The 17,321-nt window shown below is 47.4% G+C and overlaps 1 protein-coding gene and 1 long non-coding RNA gene across 8 annotated transcripts in view; one reads left to right on the plus strand and one right to left on the minus strand.

The window, feature by feature from the left end:
* LOC143845223 (uncharacterized) overlaps positions 1-17,321 on the plus strand; it is a 44,477-nt gene that overhangs the window by 13,547 nt on the left and 13,609 nt on the right. For 2 of the 3 annotated variants that reach the window (XR_013234323.1, XR_013234324.1), the window contains exon 3: positions 13,218-14,327. The exons of the other annotated variant lie outside the window; for it this stretch is intronic. This is a non-coding gene — a long non-coding RNA (uncharacterized LOC143845223). Of the gene's footprint in view, positions 1-13,217; positions 14,328-17,321 lie in introns of those variants that run through there. 3 annotated transcript variants of the gene reach the window in all.
* CDH20 (cadherin 20) overlaps positions 1,091-17,321 on the minus strand; it is a 204,499-nt gene continuing 188,268 nt past the window's right edge. For all 5 annotated transcript variants that reach the window (XM_077353433.1, XM_077353430.1, XM_077353432.1 and 2 more), the window contains 4 exons: positions 14,324-14,445; positions 11,099-11,216; positions 4,123-4,374; positions 1,091-2,753 (listed from right to left, as the gene is read on the minus strand). In XM_077353433.1, the coding sequence (XP_077209548.1) occupies positions 2,251-2,753; positions 4,123-4,374; positions 11,099-11,216; positions 14,324-14,445 (995 nt within the window). In that variant the 3' untranslated portion in view covers positions 1,091-2,250. The remainder of the gene's footprint in view (positions 2,754-4,122; positions 4,375-11,098; positions 11,217-14,323; positions 14,446-17,321) is intronic.

A 17,321-nucleotide genomic window follows, 5' to 3' on the forward strand; every position in this document is an offset into this window, starting at 1 on the left:
GCAGGGTTGCCACAAATCAGCTTTTCTCAACTTTTTTACTGTTGAGAAAGCCCTAAAAGCCAGTTTGGTGTAGTGGTTAGGAGTGTGGACTTCTAATCTGGCATGCCAGTTTCGATTCTGCGCCCCCCCACATACAACCAGCTGGGTGACCTTGGGCTCGCCACGGCACTGATAAAACTGTTCTGACCGGGCAGTAATATCAGGGCTCTCTCAGCCTCACCCACCCCACAGGGTGTCTGTAGTGGGGAGAGGAATGGGAAGGCGACTGTAAGCTGCTTTGAGCCTCCTTCGGGTAGGGAAAAGCGGCATATAAGAACCAACTCTTCTTCTTCTTCTTCTTCTAAAACAGTCTTCAGGCTTCATGGAACCCCAGAAATGGCACGATTCTGCTGAATATTGTTGGGAGACATAGCCCCTCCCCTTCCCACCCCCTCCAGGCCCATCATTGGCCATTTGGGGAGGGGTGGGTTGACATATGACCATATATGGTCATATCACCTGATAATTTTTAATATCTATATAATTAACCTCCATGCATTCAGGAAACCCTTCCAGGGCCATCAAGAAACCCCAGGGTGATGGGGAGGGGGGGGGGATGAATTAGTTTATCATAAAGAGTTTATTATCTTGCAAAAAAAAAAAAAGGAAACCCCAGGGTGTCACTAAACCCTGCCACAATTTAATTGTGATTTGATGGTATTTACTTATGTGATGTGTTGACTTGGCCCAAGGTCATATCACCTTAGCTCTGGAACAAAGTCTACTATGCAGTCCTAAGCAGAGTTAAGCCCTTCTACACCCACCGATTTCAAGTGATTCGCACCTCTGCCTTGGTCAGCACTGTCAAAGACTGCCGTTCCAAATGTTTTACTCACTCTTTGGATGAAGGCTGTTTTAAGCCATTACCTCATGCCTTGCAGAGCCAGAAATAACAGCATTGCAAGCCAAGGGGGTGTGGTGTGTGTGTGTGAGGAGGGGAGACAGGGATGGTGGTGGGTGAGAAAGACCATAAAACACACACACTCCTCTCGAGACCAAGCCGATACGTGAATTCTGGACATAATGGGCAAGCCATCCAATTAAATCGCCTTTGCCTTTGATTTAACTTTTATTAAAAGAGGTTCTAAGGTACTGCATTGTATCCAGTACATGATATTTATTACCAAAATTATTAACAAATATACAAAACTTATATATGGAATATTTCTTACATCCACTTATTCCTCTATAATACTGCATTTTGTTCAAGTAGGTTACCTACAGTATGTAAACTTCCCTCGGTTGGAACTCGCATAGTTTGGGAAAGCCCCTCTTACCCATATAGTTATCAAATTATTTTCATTTCATTTGGCTTTCACTGGTAGCATCTAATTCCCCCCCACCCCCCACATTTGGCACACGGAAGAAATATCTACAGTGCAAAAAAAAAAAAAAAAAGAGAGAGAGAGAGAGGGAGAGAGAGAGAGAGGGAGAAAGGCATTCTTCCCCCTCTTCGTCTTTCTGAGCCAGTGCCACGGGTGTGTATTTTTAAAAGTTGAGGAGAGACTCAACGTACATTAATTTGATATTAGTTATTAATGTGGATGACCCTCGATCAACCATTGCTCCAATGGGGTGCCATTCGCATGCTTGGATTCAACCCTCTCCACTACTCAGATCATTCTGCAGAAGGTGGCCGAAGTCAGGGCTCGCTTTGAAGGCTAAAAGACCCTCGCTGGTGACAGGAACCCCATGCTCGTGGTTTGATCTCCCTTTGCGCGGTGCCTTCCGGGATCTGCTAGCAAGCAATTTCCGCACGAGCCAAGACAGGGGGGGGGGGGGGGCTGGATTCTCTGGGATGGCCCTCTGTAGGCAATTCCCTTGTGAACTGATCTTCACATCCAAATGTAAAGAACCTAATAAGCTGTCATTAAAAAAAAAGCCAAGAAGATCTCACGAGGACAATGTAATTCTAGTCCAGGAGTGAAGTGTTCAAGTTTAGCCATTTTTTTAAAAAAAACAGAAGCCCAGGAAAGGACCCCCTCCCCTTTTCTTTCCTGTTTATCACTGTTTACAAACGTAACTTTAACATGACTGAGTAAAGCTGATCCAGAGGGAGCTTGTACGAATTTCCCCTCTTCTTCTGCATTCACCCTCAAGCACCATATTGCTATTTGTGGTCGGAGGCCACCTTGCCCGGCTCCTCCTGTCCGATGAGTACAAATTCAGATGGCTGCGTGGAATACAGAGTCCTCTGCCCTGAAGTCTTTGTTACCAAAGGCCCCCGCCGTTCCCGTCTGTGGCGCCGTACATTTCCGCCAGCTTCTTAAAGCGAGGCCCCCAGTCCGTCAGATAGTCGTAGCTCTGCTCTGAGTCCGTAGTCACTGACTGCAAGGAGCTGAGCGACTCTGCCACGGAGCCGTTGCCCTCAAACATGTACGTCTGGAGAGAGTCAAAGGGGGGAGCCCAGAGGTCCATGTCCGCTTCGTAGAGCTTGGCCAATACGTAGTTGTGGACGCTGCTGTCCATCGTGCAGGCCTGCGGAACGTATCTGGAGAGGCTCTCTATTTCCGGCATCATGTCCTGCCTGCTCTTCATGACCACTTGAGCCTCTCTAGGGTTCCAAAGGGCAGCGATGTCAAAGGCTTCCGTGTCTTCCTCCCCGCCCCCCTCGTCATCATACCGCACGATGTTCTCGTGGATGTTCTCGTCTTCGTCGATGATGTAAGGCTGCTTCCTGTGTCTCCGCATCGATAAGATCAGCAGCACCAGCACTGTGAGGGACAAGCAAAAAAACTGACTTATTTGTTTTGTTTGGCTCTCATTGGACCTCCTCCCTATTGGTGTGAGCCTGTGTTTACAGGCTTTAAATGTTGGGTACGTATTTATCTGTATTTTAAATGCTCTGTGGGTTGTTTGCGGCCTTGGAGAATCCTAAGTGTGGTGGGAAACTGGCGTACAAATGTTTTAGCTAAAAAAAGAGAGAACAGGGCAGACTTTTAGAAAGCACCTTTTTTATTAATTGCAAGATCCATCAATGGCCTGTTCAGGAAGGGTGTTAAGACTGAGAAGCTTCCGTGTTTTGGGGTAAATGCTATCTTCAAGTAAACCGCAATTACCTTCTGGTACCATACACTGGTGACTTTTGCAGATTGTCCGTGCCTGCCAGCAGGTGCCTTCTGAAAGCCACTGGTTCCATTAGCTAACTGCCAACCCTGGTTTCCAATAAAAGGAACCACTAGGGCCCATTCCGCACACAGAGGATAATGCATTTTCAATGTGCTTTGGCAGCTGGATTTTCCTGTGTGGAACAGATAATCTACTGCTAAAGTGCATTGAAAGTGCATTATCTAATGTGTGCAGAATAGGCCTAGGTTAAGCTAGAAAAAAAACCCTTTTTGAGCGGGACAAGCATCCTTGTCCTGCTACAGCAAATTACTACTGCGAGCCATTACTTAAAGTGGTGGTCTCTGGCGTGGTGTCCATGGGTGTCATGGCTCCCTGCTCACTAGTTTTCTGGTGCCTCCCATGTGTTTTTAGACAGTGGGTGGGGGTGGGGTGGGGCTTTTGCCCAGCATGGCTTTTGATTGGTTATTGGAGATTTGATTGGCTGTACAGATTTTTTTTAGATGTTGCCTTGGCAGCAGCTGACACCACAGCACAAAGATCTGCAGAGAGCACAGATTTCCCTTTAATGGCTTAAAGGATCTACACCAGGAGTAGTCAAACTGCGGCCCTCCAGATGTCCATGGACTACAATTCCCATGAGCCCCTGCCAGCGAATGCAAGCTCCTGGGAATTGTAGTCCATGGAAATCTGGAGGGCCACAGTTTGACTACCCCTGATCTACACTGTGTTATTGAAGCTAAGCTAGCTGGCTCTGCCTCCTGCGGCAGCCATTTTGTCGCTGCGCTCATCACGCCATGTCAGAATCCCAAAGGCTCTCCCTGACTCAGAGGCTAAAACGTGTTCTAAGCCAAATGCAATCCAAAATGGTACTTTGCATGAAATATTGATGGACACATAGCCTCGTGCTGGAGTTTAGAATCATTAATAGGCACTCCACTTCAGTGAGCATGTGCGGGCTCAAAGAACAGACGGGCATTGTCTGTTTCCTTTCCCGAACCGCGACGTCTTGTTTACCTAGCAAGACGAAGATGCAGGCTAGGATGGCAATGAGTGCTCCTCTGCTGAGGGTGACGGGGAGGACGTAGGCCTCCGCGTTGCAGGACATCAGAAGGCCTTTGTCGTCGCAGCTGCAAACGCGGATGGTCACCGTCCCGGTGCTGCTCAGCATGGGGCGTCCCCCATCGGCGATCACGACAGGAAGGTAAAAGGTGTTCTGATCGTGCTGCCGGAAGCCCGATCTCCTTGTTAAAATCCAAGCTGTATTGTCTGGAATAAGGGAAAGGACAAATATATATATATATGAAAGAAGCTGGTATTTCTTTGTGAAGTAGAAGTATCCGGGAAGAGGCTAGAAATCACCTCTCATTAACCCCATAAATCCAGAACTTTGACTTTGCTGTTTTTTTAGTGTGGAACTTGCAAATGGTACTGCTCAGTACTAGAGGAAGACTGGATTCTCAAAAGAGTGTTGTGCTTGGGGGAGAGGGGATGTGGTCCTGCAAAATCACCATGATATAAAAGAATGCTTAGGTCTTCAGTTTGTTTAAACACCTCTGTATGTCCATTTTTAAATCAGTTTTTCTCTGAGTGCAGTAAATAAATCTCCCAAGAAGTATGTTGCAAAAAAGGTACATTTACACTTATTCCAGTAGATGAAGTTCACATTCAGGTTGCAAGCAACAGAGGAGAAAGAAGCCTAACCTACAGAGTCCTTTCCCGGTCACAATTGGCCAGCTTGTCCGGCATCATGCGTGTGGGAGGATGAGGGCATTGTCTCTACAGGAGAGACCGGCAGGCACCTGTGTCTCCATGGAAGGCCATGAGGAGCAAGGAAGAGAACAAAGTCACTGAGAGAGGAGGGGGTCATAGGACAGTTCCCAGGTTAAGACCAAGGGAAGCATCTCATTCAAGGAGAGAACTGCTGAGGGATGCTTTCACTCATGCTAAACAATTCAGTTTCAATCCACTGCAGTGACGGTTTGCAGGTGGATTTTGCAGTTTTGCACATTAAGATCCAGTAGCAAAGGGCACTGAAAGAGGATTGAAAGTGCATTGTTTATTGTGTGTGAAAGCACCCCTATGCACCCCTAGAATGATGTAAAGGTAAAGGTATCCCCTGTGCAAGCACCGAGTCATGTCTGACCCTTGGGGTGACGCCCTCCAGCGTTTTCATGGCAGACTCAATATGGGGTGGTTTGCCAGTGCCTTCCCCAGTCATTACCGTTTACCCCCCAGCAGCAAGCTGGGTACTCATTTTACCGACCTCGGAAGGATGGAAGGCTGAGTCAACCTTGAGCCGGCTGCTGGGATCGAACTCCCAGCCTCATGGGCAAAACTTTCAGGCGGCTGCCTTACCACTCTGCGCCACAAGAGGCTCTTAGAATGATGTAGCACACCCCAATGTCCGGGCATTCTGAATCACTCACCCCAACAGCTGCAGTGGAGAACCAGTCAGGCACCTTGTGTTCACTAGAGGAATGTCAGGGCAGTCCGCCCCTATGAACACGGCAAGAGTTGTTCACAAATGGACAGTACAAGCCTTCTTTGGTCACGGGTCAATATAAAAGGCCACCGTACTCTGATACTATAGCTATTGTATGCAAATAACAGGCTGGGATGAGAAACTCAAAGCATTCTCCCTTGCTTTCCGAAGACTGTATAACATCCCTTGTGTGTTATGTGCTCTTCTTGAGGTGGTGTAGTGGTTAAGAGCAGTGGCTTCTAATCTGGTGGGGTGGGTTTGATTCCCTGCTCCTCCACATGAAGCCAGCTGGGTGACCTTGGGCTAGTCACAGCACTGGTAGTGCTGTTCTCACAGAGCAGTCTCTCTCAGAGCACTCTCAGCCCCACTTAACTCACAGGGTGTCTGTTATGGAGAGAGGAAGGAAAGGTGATTATAAGTAGGGTTGTGCGCTTTAGCGCACTTTAGCCGAAGCACGCCAAAGTGCACAAGCCTAAGTAAGCTGCTTTGAGACTCCTCTGGGCATTGAAAAGCGGGGTATAAAAACCAACTCTTCTTCTTCCTTCTCCTCCTCCTGCTCCTCCTCCTCCTTTTCTTCTATGTTTGTATGGCCATACAGCAAGGCTTAGGTTTCTCGATACAATCGTATCGCTGAAATTGTCTTGTGAAATGAAATTGTCTTGTGCAAATGACTCTACCTGGGGGGAAAAAAATCAGTGGCATGTAAATCTGGTGCGGAATTTTAAACTGTTTTGCAAAGCTGGATAAATGGGGAAACATTTAGAATGCAGTCTCATTTTACACTGATAATTTTTGCAGAATATTTGCATTCTGTGATGCAAAGCATATTTCGCATTCATGTGTGTTGGCGACAATGTGTCAAAGTTATTACTGTACTCGCGTCGCTAGCATTTCTCAGCCAAATGTTTCTGATGCACAGTGCTGTGCGCCCATTAAAAATGAAGGAGCTCAGGATTTAAATGAACACAAAAGGGCAAAACCATCTGATGGCTGACGTGTCCCCGTGAAATGTCTAGACTTGCCATGGATAACGTGGAGGAGCTCAAGAAGTGGTCTTTCACAACAAAGAGCCAAGAATGACAGCTCAGTCACTGCTGCCACCTCGAATTACCTGTTAAGCGGCCTTAGACTGGGGGAGAGAAAAAGTACTTCTGAGGCTGAGAACTTTTCCCAAGCCTCTCCTTCCACTTTCTTTTTAGCACAGCGCCTCGAGGCTGAAATGAATCTCCATTGCTGATCATGGCAGTGATGTCTTTTTTCTCTCTAATTCATCAGCAGTGCATTCCCACAAAACAGGGAGACAACGTCACAGCATGTTTCAGCCAGTCAATGCCCCGGAGATCTTGGCAGCCGTTTCCAGATAACAGAGATGGTTGGTTCACGGCTGTAAATATACTCCTGCGAGAAAATTCTCTGCTTCTTGCGAGTTCCAACCCTTTGTAATCTAAGGTGAACAGATACAGCAATACTCAAAGTTTACTGAAGTTTATGGATCTGTCCTCTGAGTCTTACACTAATACCCATAGGTACCTACAAGGCATCTCTGGTCATCAGATCAGTGAATGTGGACAGTTCCCCCACTTAGAAGAAGAGTTGGTTCTCGTATGCCGCTTTTCTCTATCTGAAGGAGTCTCAAAGCGGCTTACAGTCGCCTTCCCTTTCCTCTCCCCACAACAGACACCCTGACAGGGAGGTGAGGCTGAGAGAGCCCTGATATTACTGAAGAAGAAGAAGAGTTGGTTCTTATATGCCGCTTTTCTCTGCCACAAGGAGTCTCAAAGAGGCTTACAGTCGCCTTCCCTTTCCTCTCCCCACAACAGACACCCTGTGGGGTGGGTGAGGCTGAGAGAGCCCTGATATTACTGAAGAAGAAGAAGAAGAGTTGGTTCTTATATGCCACTTTTCTCTACCTGAAGGAGGCTGAAAGTGGCTTACAGTCGCCTTCCCTTTCCTCTCCCCACAACAGACACCCTGTGGGGTAGGTGAGGCTGAGAGAGCCCTGATATTCCTGCTCAGTCAGAACAGCTCTACCAGGAGTCTCAAAGCAGCTTACAATCACCTTCCCTTCCTCTCCCTGCAACAGACACTCAATATATTTTGAACTATATTTAAAATTTGTTAAACATTACCAGGTGATATGACCATATATGGTTATGTTGACCCTCCCCGACCAGTGGCCAAGGATGGGCCTGGGGGGGGGGGGGCTGGGAAGGGGAGGGGCCTGGGTGGGCGTGTCCACAGCTATGCTTCCCAACCACATTATGCAAGACGGCACCACTTCTGGGGCTTCTCGAAGCCAGAAGAATGTTTCAGGGGTTTCTCAATGGTAAAGAAGTTGAGAAAGGCTGCTCTAACCACTACGCCACATGGGCTTCTGTGGAGGGGGGGTGGGTGCTGTTGAACAGCAGCAAGCAGTCAGTCCTGGTCAAGTCATGCAAATTGTGTGGGTTTAAGTCACCCGGTGGTTGCTGGTGGGCCTGGCCCTGCTGAATTCTTCCTCGGAGGGCAAAATGTCCCTGGAAAGGGCTTTGCCCCTTCCCCTGCCTTTTATTTATTTATTACATTTATATAGCGCCCTCACTGAAGGCTGTGAGAGACCAACGCTTCATCTGGCAATACTGTTGTGGTCACCTAGCAACAGCCACAGATTACCCTTGTGTCTTAAAGTGACAGGTGCTGCTTCTATTTTTTTGGTGGAGGTTAACCCTCAAGGGCATTTTTTTTTAAATTTCCCCCCCAGATTTGTAGAAAGATTTGTCTTGCCAATTTGTGGCTCTAGACACTGGATTACAGTATCCACAGATTTACTCACGGTGAGAGTCAGAGATATTAATTATAATGAGCTATGCCTAATCATTCTTTAGTATCATTCTGGGGTGAGGTGAGAGCATTCACGGAAGCAAGTAGTATGTGCTTTAATCCAGCTGTCCTTTTCTCCCTTTCTCAGGATATGGGAATAATAATTGCTTTCACCACAAGGTGATGCTGCAGTCGTGTTCATTTTGCGACTCCTTATTTTTTCCTACCTTTTATTTCCAAGCTGGACTGAAACTCTTGCAGGTAGGCAAGGCAGCTGGGAAAGAGGGCGAGGAGCTAAACTCTGGCAGCACAGGGTCCATCTTGAAAGACAGACATAGGGTGCTTTCATACATGCTAACTAGCACACTTTGCAGCTGGATTTTACTATGTGCAAAGGCTGGATTGAAATTGCATTCTTTAGAACGTGAGAAAGCACCCACAGGCTTGTCCCAAATGTGTGCTAGCCACAGCTGACAGGACCCTCTAAGAATACATGACTAGGCAGGTTAAAAGGTAAAGGTAAAGCAAGCACCGAGTCATGTCTGACCCTTGGGGTGACACCCTCCAGTGTTTTCGTGGCAGACTCAGTACGGGGTGGTTTGCCATTCCCTTCCCCAGTCATGACCGTTTACCCCCTAGCAAGCTGGGTACTCATTTTACCGACCTCGGAAGGATGGAAGGCTGAGTCAACCTTGAGCCGGCTGCTGGGATCGAACTCTCAGCCTCATGGGCAGAGCTTTCAGACGGCTACTTTACCACTCTGCGCCACAAGAGGCTCTTGTCTAGGCAGGTAAAAATTGTACTGTTTCAGATTTGAAACGCACAATAACCTTTCACTTTCTAAGATTTGGCTGAATCCAAAATGTTTTGGGGTTTTTTGTGCACATGCTTCCCCCCCTTCCCAGATACCAGAGGATGTCTCCACTGCTTAAGAAGGGGGGGGGGGGAAGAGTGCTTGCCCAACAGCTGATAGTGACAGGCCTGGGGAGGGATTTAAAGGGCGTGGTGTGCCCGTCATTATCAGCTGCTTGGTGGGTGCTGTTTCCCGCTGCCTGAGAAAGTGGGGTTGAGTTGTTTAAACTGGATGAATCACAGCTCAATTGCTGAACCATGATTCAGGACGGTTCGGTTCAGATAGGTTCAGAAAGTACCTGAATCAGCACTAATTCCGGTACTTTTTGGCTTATCTGGACCAAATCACTCCTGCTTACTCATGTCTTAGAAATGAGTTTGATGGTTGGTGAAGGAAGTTTGCCTGGCTTTGACCAGGACATCCTGGAGGAGCAGCGGCCCTCTTCAATCCTCATGTCTAGGATGCATCTCCAGAAAACCAAGGCTCTTCAAAGTAAGTTATTGTCCTTTGCCCCTGTGTCCACTCTACTGGGAGAGTTTCTAGGTGAAACGGACTGTTAGTATCTACAGAAGTGGCTACTTCAGCAGATCTAGGTTAAAAAAAATAAATCTCTTTTCACATTATCTGTTAATTGATGTTTTTGTCCTCACATCTTTTTTTTGTTGCATTGTTTGCCACCTTGGGTCCCAGGAAATGCAGCAAGGCATACATATTTCAGATAAATAAATAACATTGGAAAGGTTATTAGCACAATGATGGAGCAAGCATGTTTCTCTTTGCATGTGAGTGGGTAGCTCCCTGCTTCAGTTCCTGTGACCAGTTTCTGTATATTCTGAAAAGGTTCTTTTGAAGATTTTTTTCTCCAGCTTTTTTGCCTTCAAAAACTGTATCTTATTTCTGGGCCAAATGTCATCCTATATGACTTTTTTTGCATTTTATAAAAAACTAGCTTCAAAGCCCATTCCTAAAAACAGGCCTTGAAAGGGTCCCCTCCCCTGGCCAAGCAGCTTAAGGTGGCTTTGGGCCACAGCTTGCAGCCAGATGGGCAGGGGCTAGCCAGCTCGTTAGCAGGCCCGGGACAGAGCTCCATAGCAGGCAGTCAGCAGGCCCAGCCTAGCAGGCCAAGAGGCCCTCGTTAGCAGGCCCCCCACCATGACCCTTTACCCAGGGCCCTCTCCTCTTACCTGCTGCTGGCTCCAGACACTAACGCGCGTATGAAAGCAAAGAGGCTAGAGTCCAGGGACGGAGGGCGGGAGCTGCAGGGGCAGGGCCAATCAGGACAAAGCTGGCTGCACCCTGATTGGCCCTATTCTAACTTGGACAGCTGGACACATCCCACCCCCTAGGCTGTTTCACAAATATATAGAGAAACAACAATGGATAAGGATGAGCAACTATTAATTTAGCTCTACAGGAGAACAAAACTAATCTAAGAAGACCCCCCACGCCCAACAATCCTTTCCCATGCTCCTGGTGGAAGAGCTCGGAATCCAAGAAGAAAACAAAATATTTCTAGTAGTTCCAGTTTCAAGCCTGGCCCTTTTAAAGCATCTACTTTAAAGCAAAAATCAGAGAAGATGTCCTCTGGATGACGAGGTGGCTTAGATTTGCACAATGTGTTTCCCCCAAATAAAAGAACCTGTCAGTGTAAAATGCAGATAGAGGGGCAAACATAGTCCAACGGTAGAGAATGTAAAATTAGATGTCATTTTATTGCTGCCTTTAAGGGGCAGGTGTCACTGGCCATTATGGGCTGCGGCAATTACATGACGTGGTGTTAAGACACAGCCTCTGAAGTCCAGCTCACTGCAGAAGATGTTACTTTGAGCATAACAAGCGGCGTCTGCTCCAATTACCTTGATTGTCCCTCAGAGTGAAATTGGGGCTGTTGGCTGCCTCGGGGGCCAAGCTGTAGTAGAAGCGCTGTCCCTCCTGTGGGTCATCCTGGTCGACTGCACTAACTGTCTGGACCAGCTGTAGGACACAAGAACAAAACAGAAAGACCGATGACAGCCCTGGTGTGTGCGTGTGGAGAGGAGAAGAAGCAGCTTATTAGGATTACACTTGGAAGACAAAGCCAGCTCTGGTCAAGACCAGGTGAACTTCCCTTGAGCCAGGGATCTCCAACAGATTAGCTCCTGTAGAGCAGGGGTAATCAGCCTGTGGTCCTCCAGATGTTCATGGACTACAATTCCCATGAGCCCCTGCCAGCGTTTGCTGGCAGGGGCTCATGGGAATTGTAGCCCATGAACATCTGGAGGACCACAGGTTAACTACCCCTGCTGTAGAGTGTAGAGAGCAACTGGCAGCCAATGCAGCTGCTTCAGCACAGGCTAGATATGGGCCCTCCAAGCTGTTCCTGAGAGGACCCTAGCAGCTGCATTCTGCACCAGCTGCAATTTCCGGATCAAGGACAAGGGTAGGCCTGTGTAGAGCGAGTTACTGAAGTCCAGTCTAGAGGTGACGGTTGTGTGAATCACTGTAGCCAAGCAATCCGAGGACAGGTAAGGTGAGAGTAGCCTCACCTGGCATAGATGGAAAAATGCTGTTCAGGCTACTCCCATACGCGCTTCCATCGACAAGAAGACGTCCAGAATCACCCTCAGATTCCTGGCTGAGGCTGAACCTCAACCATGGTGGGCAGGTGTGCTTCCTGATCTGCCATCTTCCTGCCCAGCCAAAAGACCTCCGCCTTGGAGGGGTTGAGGTACCAGTTCTGGGTTGAGAAATATCTGGAAACATTGGAGGTAGAGCTGGGAGTGTGTGGGGTGGGACCTTAGTGTTGTATAATACTATCAAGTCCACCATCCAAAGCAGTCATTTTCTCCAGGGGAATTGATCTCCTTAGTCTAGAGATGACCAGTAGATCCCCAGGTCCCACTTGTGGACCAGAATCCCTAACGAGTTGTTTTGTTCTCATTCCCTTTCCTAATAATTCCTAGTGTAGACTTTGACCCTTTTTTTCCCTTTTTTGCCATATACTGAGTCAATATTTTATTGAGCTTTCCACTACAACCCCCTTATTTTGAACCTTATTTTGGCTTCAAGAAAGATTTCTGGATGATGATAATGATGATGATGAAGAAGAAGGGTTGTTTTTTATATGCTGCTTTTCTCTACCAGGAGTTTCAAAGCGGCTTACAATCACCTTCCCCACATCCACTAGTTGTCCCACCCCCACTCCTCCCCCTGATTAGGGTGCTTCTACCTGGCATTCTACTTGTCCTTTCCATCATAGCAACCACCTTATGGAGCAGGTTCCCCAAAGAGATGTGAAGGTATCAGGAGGCACACTTTAACCCATATACATTCCCAAACTTCCATAGTTATATTAGTTTCAATACTCTGCATCCTTTGATCATACAAGTCTTAGCCTGTTCTATTTTGGTTTCATATCTTAGTAAAAGGTAAAGGTAAAGGTATCCTCTGTGCAAGTACCAGGTCATGACTCAATACGGGGTGGTTTGCCAGTGCCTTCCCCAGTCATTACTGTTTTACCCCCCAGCAGCAAGCTGGGTCCTCATTTTACCGACCTCGGAAGGATGGAAGGCTGAGTCAACCTTGAGCCCAGTCATTACCGTTTACCCCCCAGCAAGCTGAGTACTCATTTTACCGACCTCGGAAGGATGGAAGGTTGAGTCAACCTTGAGCCGGCTGCTGGGATCGAACGCCCATCCTCATGGGCAGAGCTTCAGACTGCATGTCTGCTGCCTTACCACACTGCGCCAAAAGAGGCTCTCATATCTTAGTAACCGTTTGCATATTTGGCCTTGTAAGTGTGGTTGGGATTGGAATAAAATGTTCTCAAATTCTGGGAGCAAAGCACCCAGCTCCACTTGCCTAGTAAATTCTGAGATAAACCTAGAAAGCAGTTGATTGTATTTCTACTCCTTTTGAAAATATTTGAATGTCTTTAAATTGTCTTGTCTTAGAAAACATATCTTTATATTTTAAACAAATTATACTTTTTTGCAGAGTCAACCGGAGATTTCATCAGGGAAGGAGTAGGAGAGAGTCTCCTTTTATATCTATGCCATGTATTCATCAGCCTGGATGACCATAGATTGTGATTTGGTTTTTTCTTTCCTTTACGCTTTGACGAGGGCTAAAGAATACTATGAAATTCTTCTCTTAGGCCCGTCTTCCCCAAGGTTAACTCTCCAGCCATTGGGTCTGTTATCCAGTCTGCCAGTGCAACAAGTGTAGCAGCATGTAGATAAAGTGACATGTCATAATTATGGGAGTCACATGATGAGACTGCTAGAACCAGTTCTTGCTCTTGGGACATTACAATAAGGCCATAACGGATGGGGATACAAGAGTTTAAACTGCAATTTATCCTGGTGTTAGGTAGGGACAGGCTGCCTAAGGAGGCTGCCTAAGGAAGTGGTGAACTCCCCCTCACTGGCAGTCTTCAAGCAAAGGTTGGACACACACTTTTCTTGGATGCTTTAGGATGCTTAGGGCTGATCCTGCGTTGAGCAGGGGGTTGGTCTAGATGGCCTGTATGGCCCCTTCCAACTCTATGATTCTATGACAGGCAGTAGGGTTGGGTCACCAAAGCAGCCGTTTGCGCCCAAAGCAGCCAGCGCTGGGGCGCGGGGGGGAAACGCCCAACCCTAATAGGCACTGAAGTACTGACACAGAAGTTGGCAACAAATGCACCCCCAAGGGCTCTCCGTTCAGCCAATTCCAACCAGCTGGCACTTCCCGGCCACAGAGAAGTACACTTGGCTCAGTCTGGTGGAATGAGTTGCCATCGGAAGCCCCTAAGTTTCAGGGAGCTTGTAAGATGCCACTCCTGCAGCAGGCATTTCTTTGTGCTATCATCATCACCCAATGTGGCCCTGAGCTGAACCCCCCATTATATGCCTGGGCAGTAACTGGAAACCTTAATGGCACATAGGGGTGCTGGAGTTAGGATGTGTTGGTTTTAATGTATTTTAGTTTATTTGCAATGTTAATGCTGTATGGTTTCATTCCATGATGTCAGCTGCCTTGCGACCATTCAGAGAGGGGTGGCATATGAATTAAAATATAAATAAAATAAACAGTTTCCTACAAAGGTCTGAACTTCTCACCTGTCCGGCCTTTGCATTTTCACACACGAAAGCCTCATAGAACCTGGGGAATTCTGGCGCGTTGTCATTCACATCCAGGACGCGCACTGTGACTGTAACGCTGCCAACCTGGGAAGGGTTGTCTGAAAGAAAGCAGGGCGCATTAGGACCAGGGAGCCTCTCCTGCAGCGCATGAAGCCAGAGTGTGTGAATCGGCCCTGGGAACCACAAGGCCACGGAAAAAGCAGGAGGGCAAGCAACGCGCTAAGGCAGAGAGCTTGTTGTGCTTTTCAAACTCTCGTTTTAATTACCCAAGGGACTGTCATCTTCCCAGATTTATATATCAAAATATCTATTTAATTTGCTTCTTGGAATTAAAAAAAAAACCCTCAAAAGAGCAAAACATCTTTTTTTACTAGTGCATGCTTTGCGGTAACAGGATTGTGTTTGGCATCAAACCAAATATTTCCACCTAGAAGAATTCAGAAAATCAGACTTTAGCGCTACACCGTTTATCTTTCTTCACATAGTTGGTAGTCTCCATGAAGCAAAACATGGGGGCTAGGTGGTGATGGGAGATGGCAGCAGTGGGCCCATGACCCAGTTAAGCGCTGCCATGTATATGGATCTGCACCTCCTCCCAAATCCAGGCAATCAACCCCAGTGCCTCCAAAAAGGGCCGCTGCAACTACACAAATTTTGGCAGCCATATTTGAAAAACAGTTGGGGTTTACACCCTGCTTTGCAGTACCCAAAGGAGTTTCAAAGTGGCTTGCAATCGCCTTCCCTTCCTCTCCCCACAACAGATACCCTATGAGGTTGGCAGGGCTGAGAGAGCTCTGGCAGAAGTGCTTGGCCAGAAGAACTCCAACAGGACTGCGACCAGCCCAAGGTCAGCCAGCTGGCTGCATGTGGGGGAGGAGTGGGGAATCAAACCCAGCTCCCCAGATTATATAACCTCCCCCCCATTGCCCCCCTGCGTGGCAGAACCTTTCCATCCTGGCTGCATTGCGGGGATGCAGAAATCCGGGGCAGACAGGGTCTGCCACCAAAATGAGTCCCCCCTGGGCTCACAGGAAGCAGTGAATCACCCTGCTCCGTAACAATGGGCCGACGATGACCTGGAGTGGTGCTGCCAGTGCGGAATCACTATATGTATCTGGAAACTGGGCAAGCAGAATTCTCCTACTCAAATCACTTCTCACAGGCTACTAAAAGAATATGCAAAGGGTACCAACAGGCGCTTGCCATTGGCCCAAGCAGGTTTGGAGCCAGGGGCCTAGAAGCGAAAGATTCCGAGCCCCTTAGAAAATCTCTGAGTCTCCTGATCACGATGCGCTCTGTTCTGATCAGCTCTGCAGCACCCAGAGCATCTGTTTTTGTTGCTAATGGTTCTTAGGGAGGGAGGCGGAGAACACTCTAATCTGAATTGCTTTTCTAAAAGAACTTTAAAAAAATTATTCTTTTGAATACTAATGATTTGAGTAAACAACAGTTCCTGTTTCACTCGCAGACCTCCCTGGAGTGCAAGCATTAAATGCTAGGTACATTCCCTCAAATACAAAGCGCAGCTTCCGCTGAAGCGCATTTCAACAGAGACGTCGTGCGGCTGGTGCAGACGTAACATCGGCTTCCTTTTAAATGTGGTTTGTGGGACAAATACCAATTACAAGATGCTGGTTTTAGAAGAAGAAGAAAAGGAAGAGCTAGTTTTTTTCATCCCCTGCTTTTCACTACCCAAAGGCATCTCAAAGCGGCCTCCAATTGCCTCCCTTTCCTCTCCCCAAAACAGAGAGCTCCGACAGAACTGTTCCATGAGAGCAGCTCTAACAGGACTGTGCTTAGAAAAAAATTTGGCTTGTTCAGACCAACACAGCTACTCACTTGAATCAGGACCGTGACTAGCCCAAGGTCACCTAGCTATCTGTGTGCGAAGGAGCTGGGAATCAAACCCGGCTCTCCATATTATCGGCTGACGCTCTTACCCACTTCACCAAGCGGTGTTCCAATGGTCAGAGTGAACCATGACCAGAATGAACCATGGTCAGAGTGAACCATAGTTAAGGTCAGTGCCAATAATATCCCTCATCTGCAAATTAAGGTTTCTCTGTCAGTGGTGGAGGGGTGAATTATCTCCTAGTAAGGGTATGGGATGGAAATCTTGGGGCAGAATGAACCATGGTCAGAGTGAACCATGGTTAAGGTCAGTGCCAATAATATCCCTCATCTGCAAATTAAGGTTTCTCTGTCAGTGGTGGAGGGGTGAATTATCTCCTAGTAAGGGTATGGGATGGAAATCTTGGGGCAGAATGAACCATGGTCAGAGTGAACCATGGTTAAGGTCAGTGCCAATAATATCCCTCATCTGCTAATTAAGGTTTCTCTGTCAGTGGTGGAGGGGTGAATTATCTCCTAGTAAGGGTATGGGATGGAAATCTTGGGGCAGAATGAACCATGGTCAGAGTGAACCATGGTTAAGGTCAGTGCCAATAACATCCATCATCTGCTAATTAAGGTTTCTCTGTCAGTGGTGGAGGGGTGAATTATCTCCTAGTAAGGGTATGGGATGGAAATCTTGGGGCAGAATGAACCATGGTCAGAGTGAACCATGGTTAAGGTCAGTGCCAATAATATCCCTCATCTGCTAATTAAGGTTTCTCTGTCAGTGGTGGAGGGGTGAATTATCTCCTAGTAAGGGTATGGGATGGAAATCTTGGGGCAGAATGAACCATGGTCAGAGTGAACCATGGTTAAGGTCAGTGCCAATAATATCCCTCATCTGCTAATTAAGGTTTCTCTGTCAGTGGTGGAGGGGTGAATTATCTCCTAGTAAGGGTATGGGATGGAAATCTTGGGGCAGGGAGGTTCTGAAGCTCCTGTACGTAATGTCCCACTCTGTGAATGAACCTGGGTCCCACCATTATGGAAAGAGCCCACTTTTTTCTGAGGACATTTGTATGGCTTCACAGGCCTGCTGCTATTACAACTACCCGACAGGAATATCACGTATAGATAATCG

Source organism: Paroedura picta, chromosome 9 (genome assembly GCF_049243985.1).
Source record: "Paroedura picta isolate Pp20150507F chromosome 9, Ppicta_v3.0, whole genome shotgun sequence".
NCBI classification, from domain to species: domain Eukaryota; kingdom Metazoa; phylum Chordata; class Lepidosauria; order Squamata; family Gekkonidae; genus Paroedura; species Paroedura picta.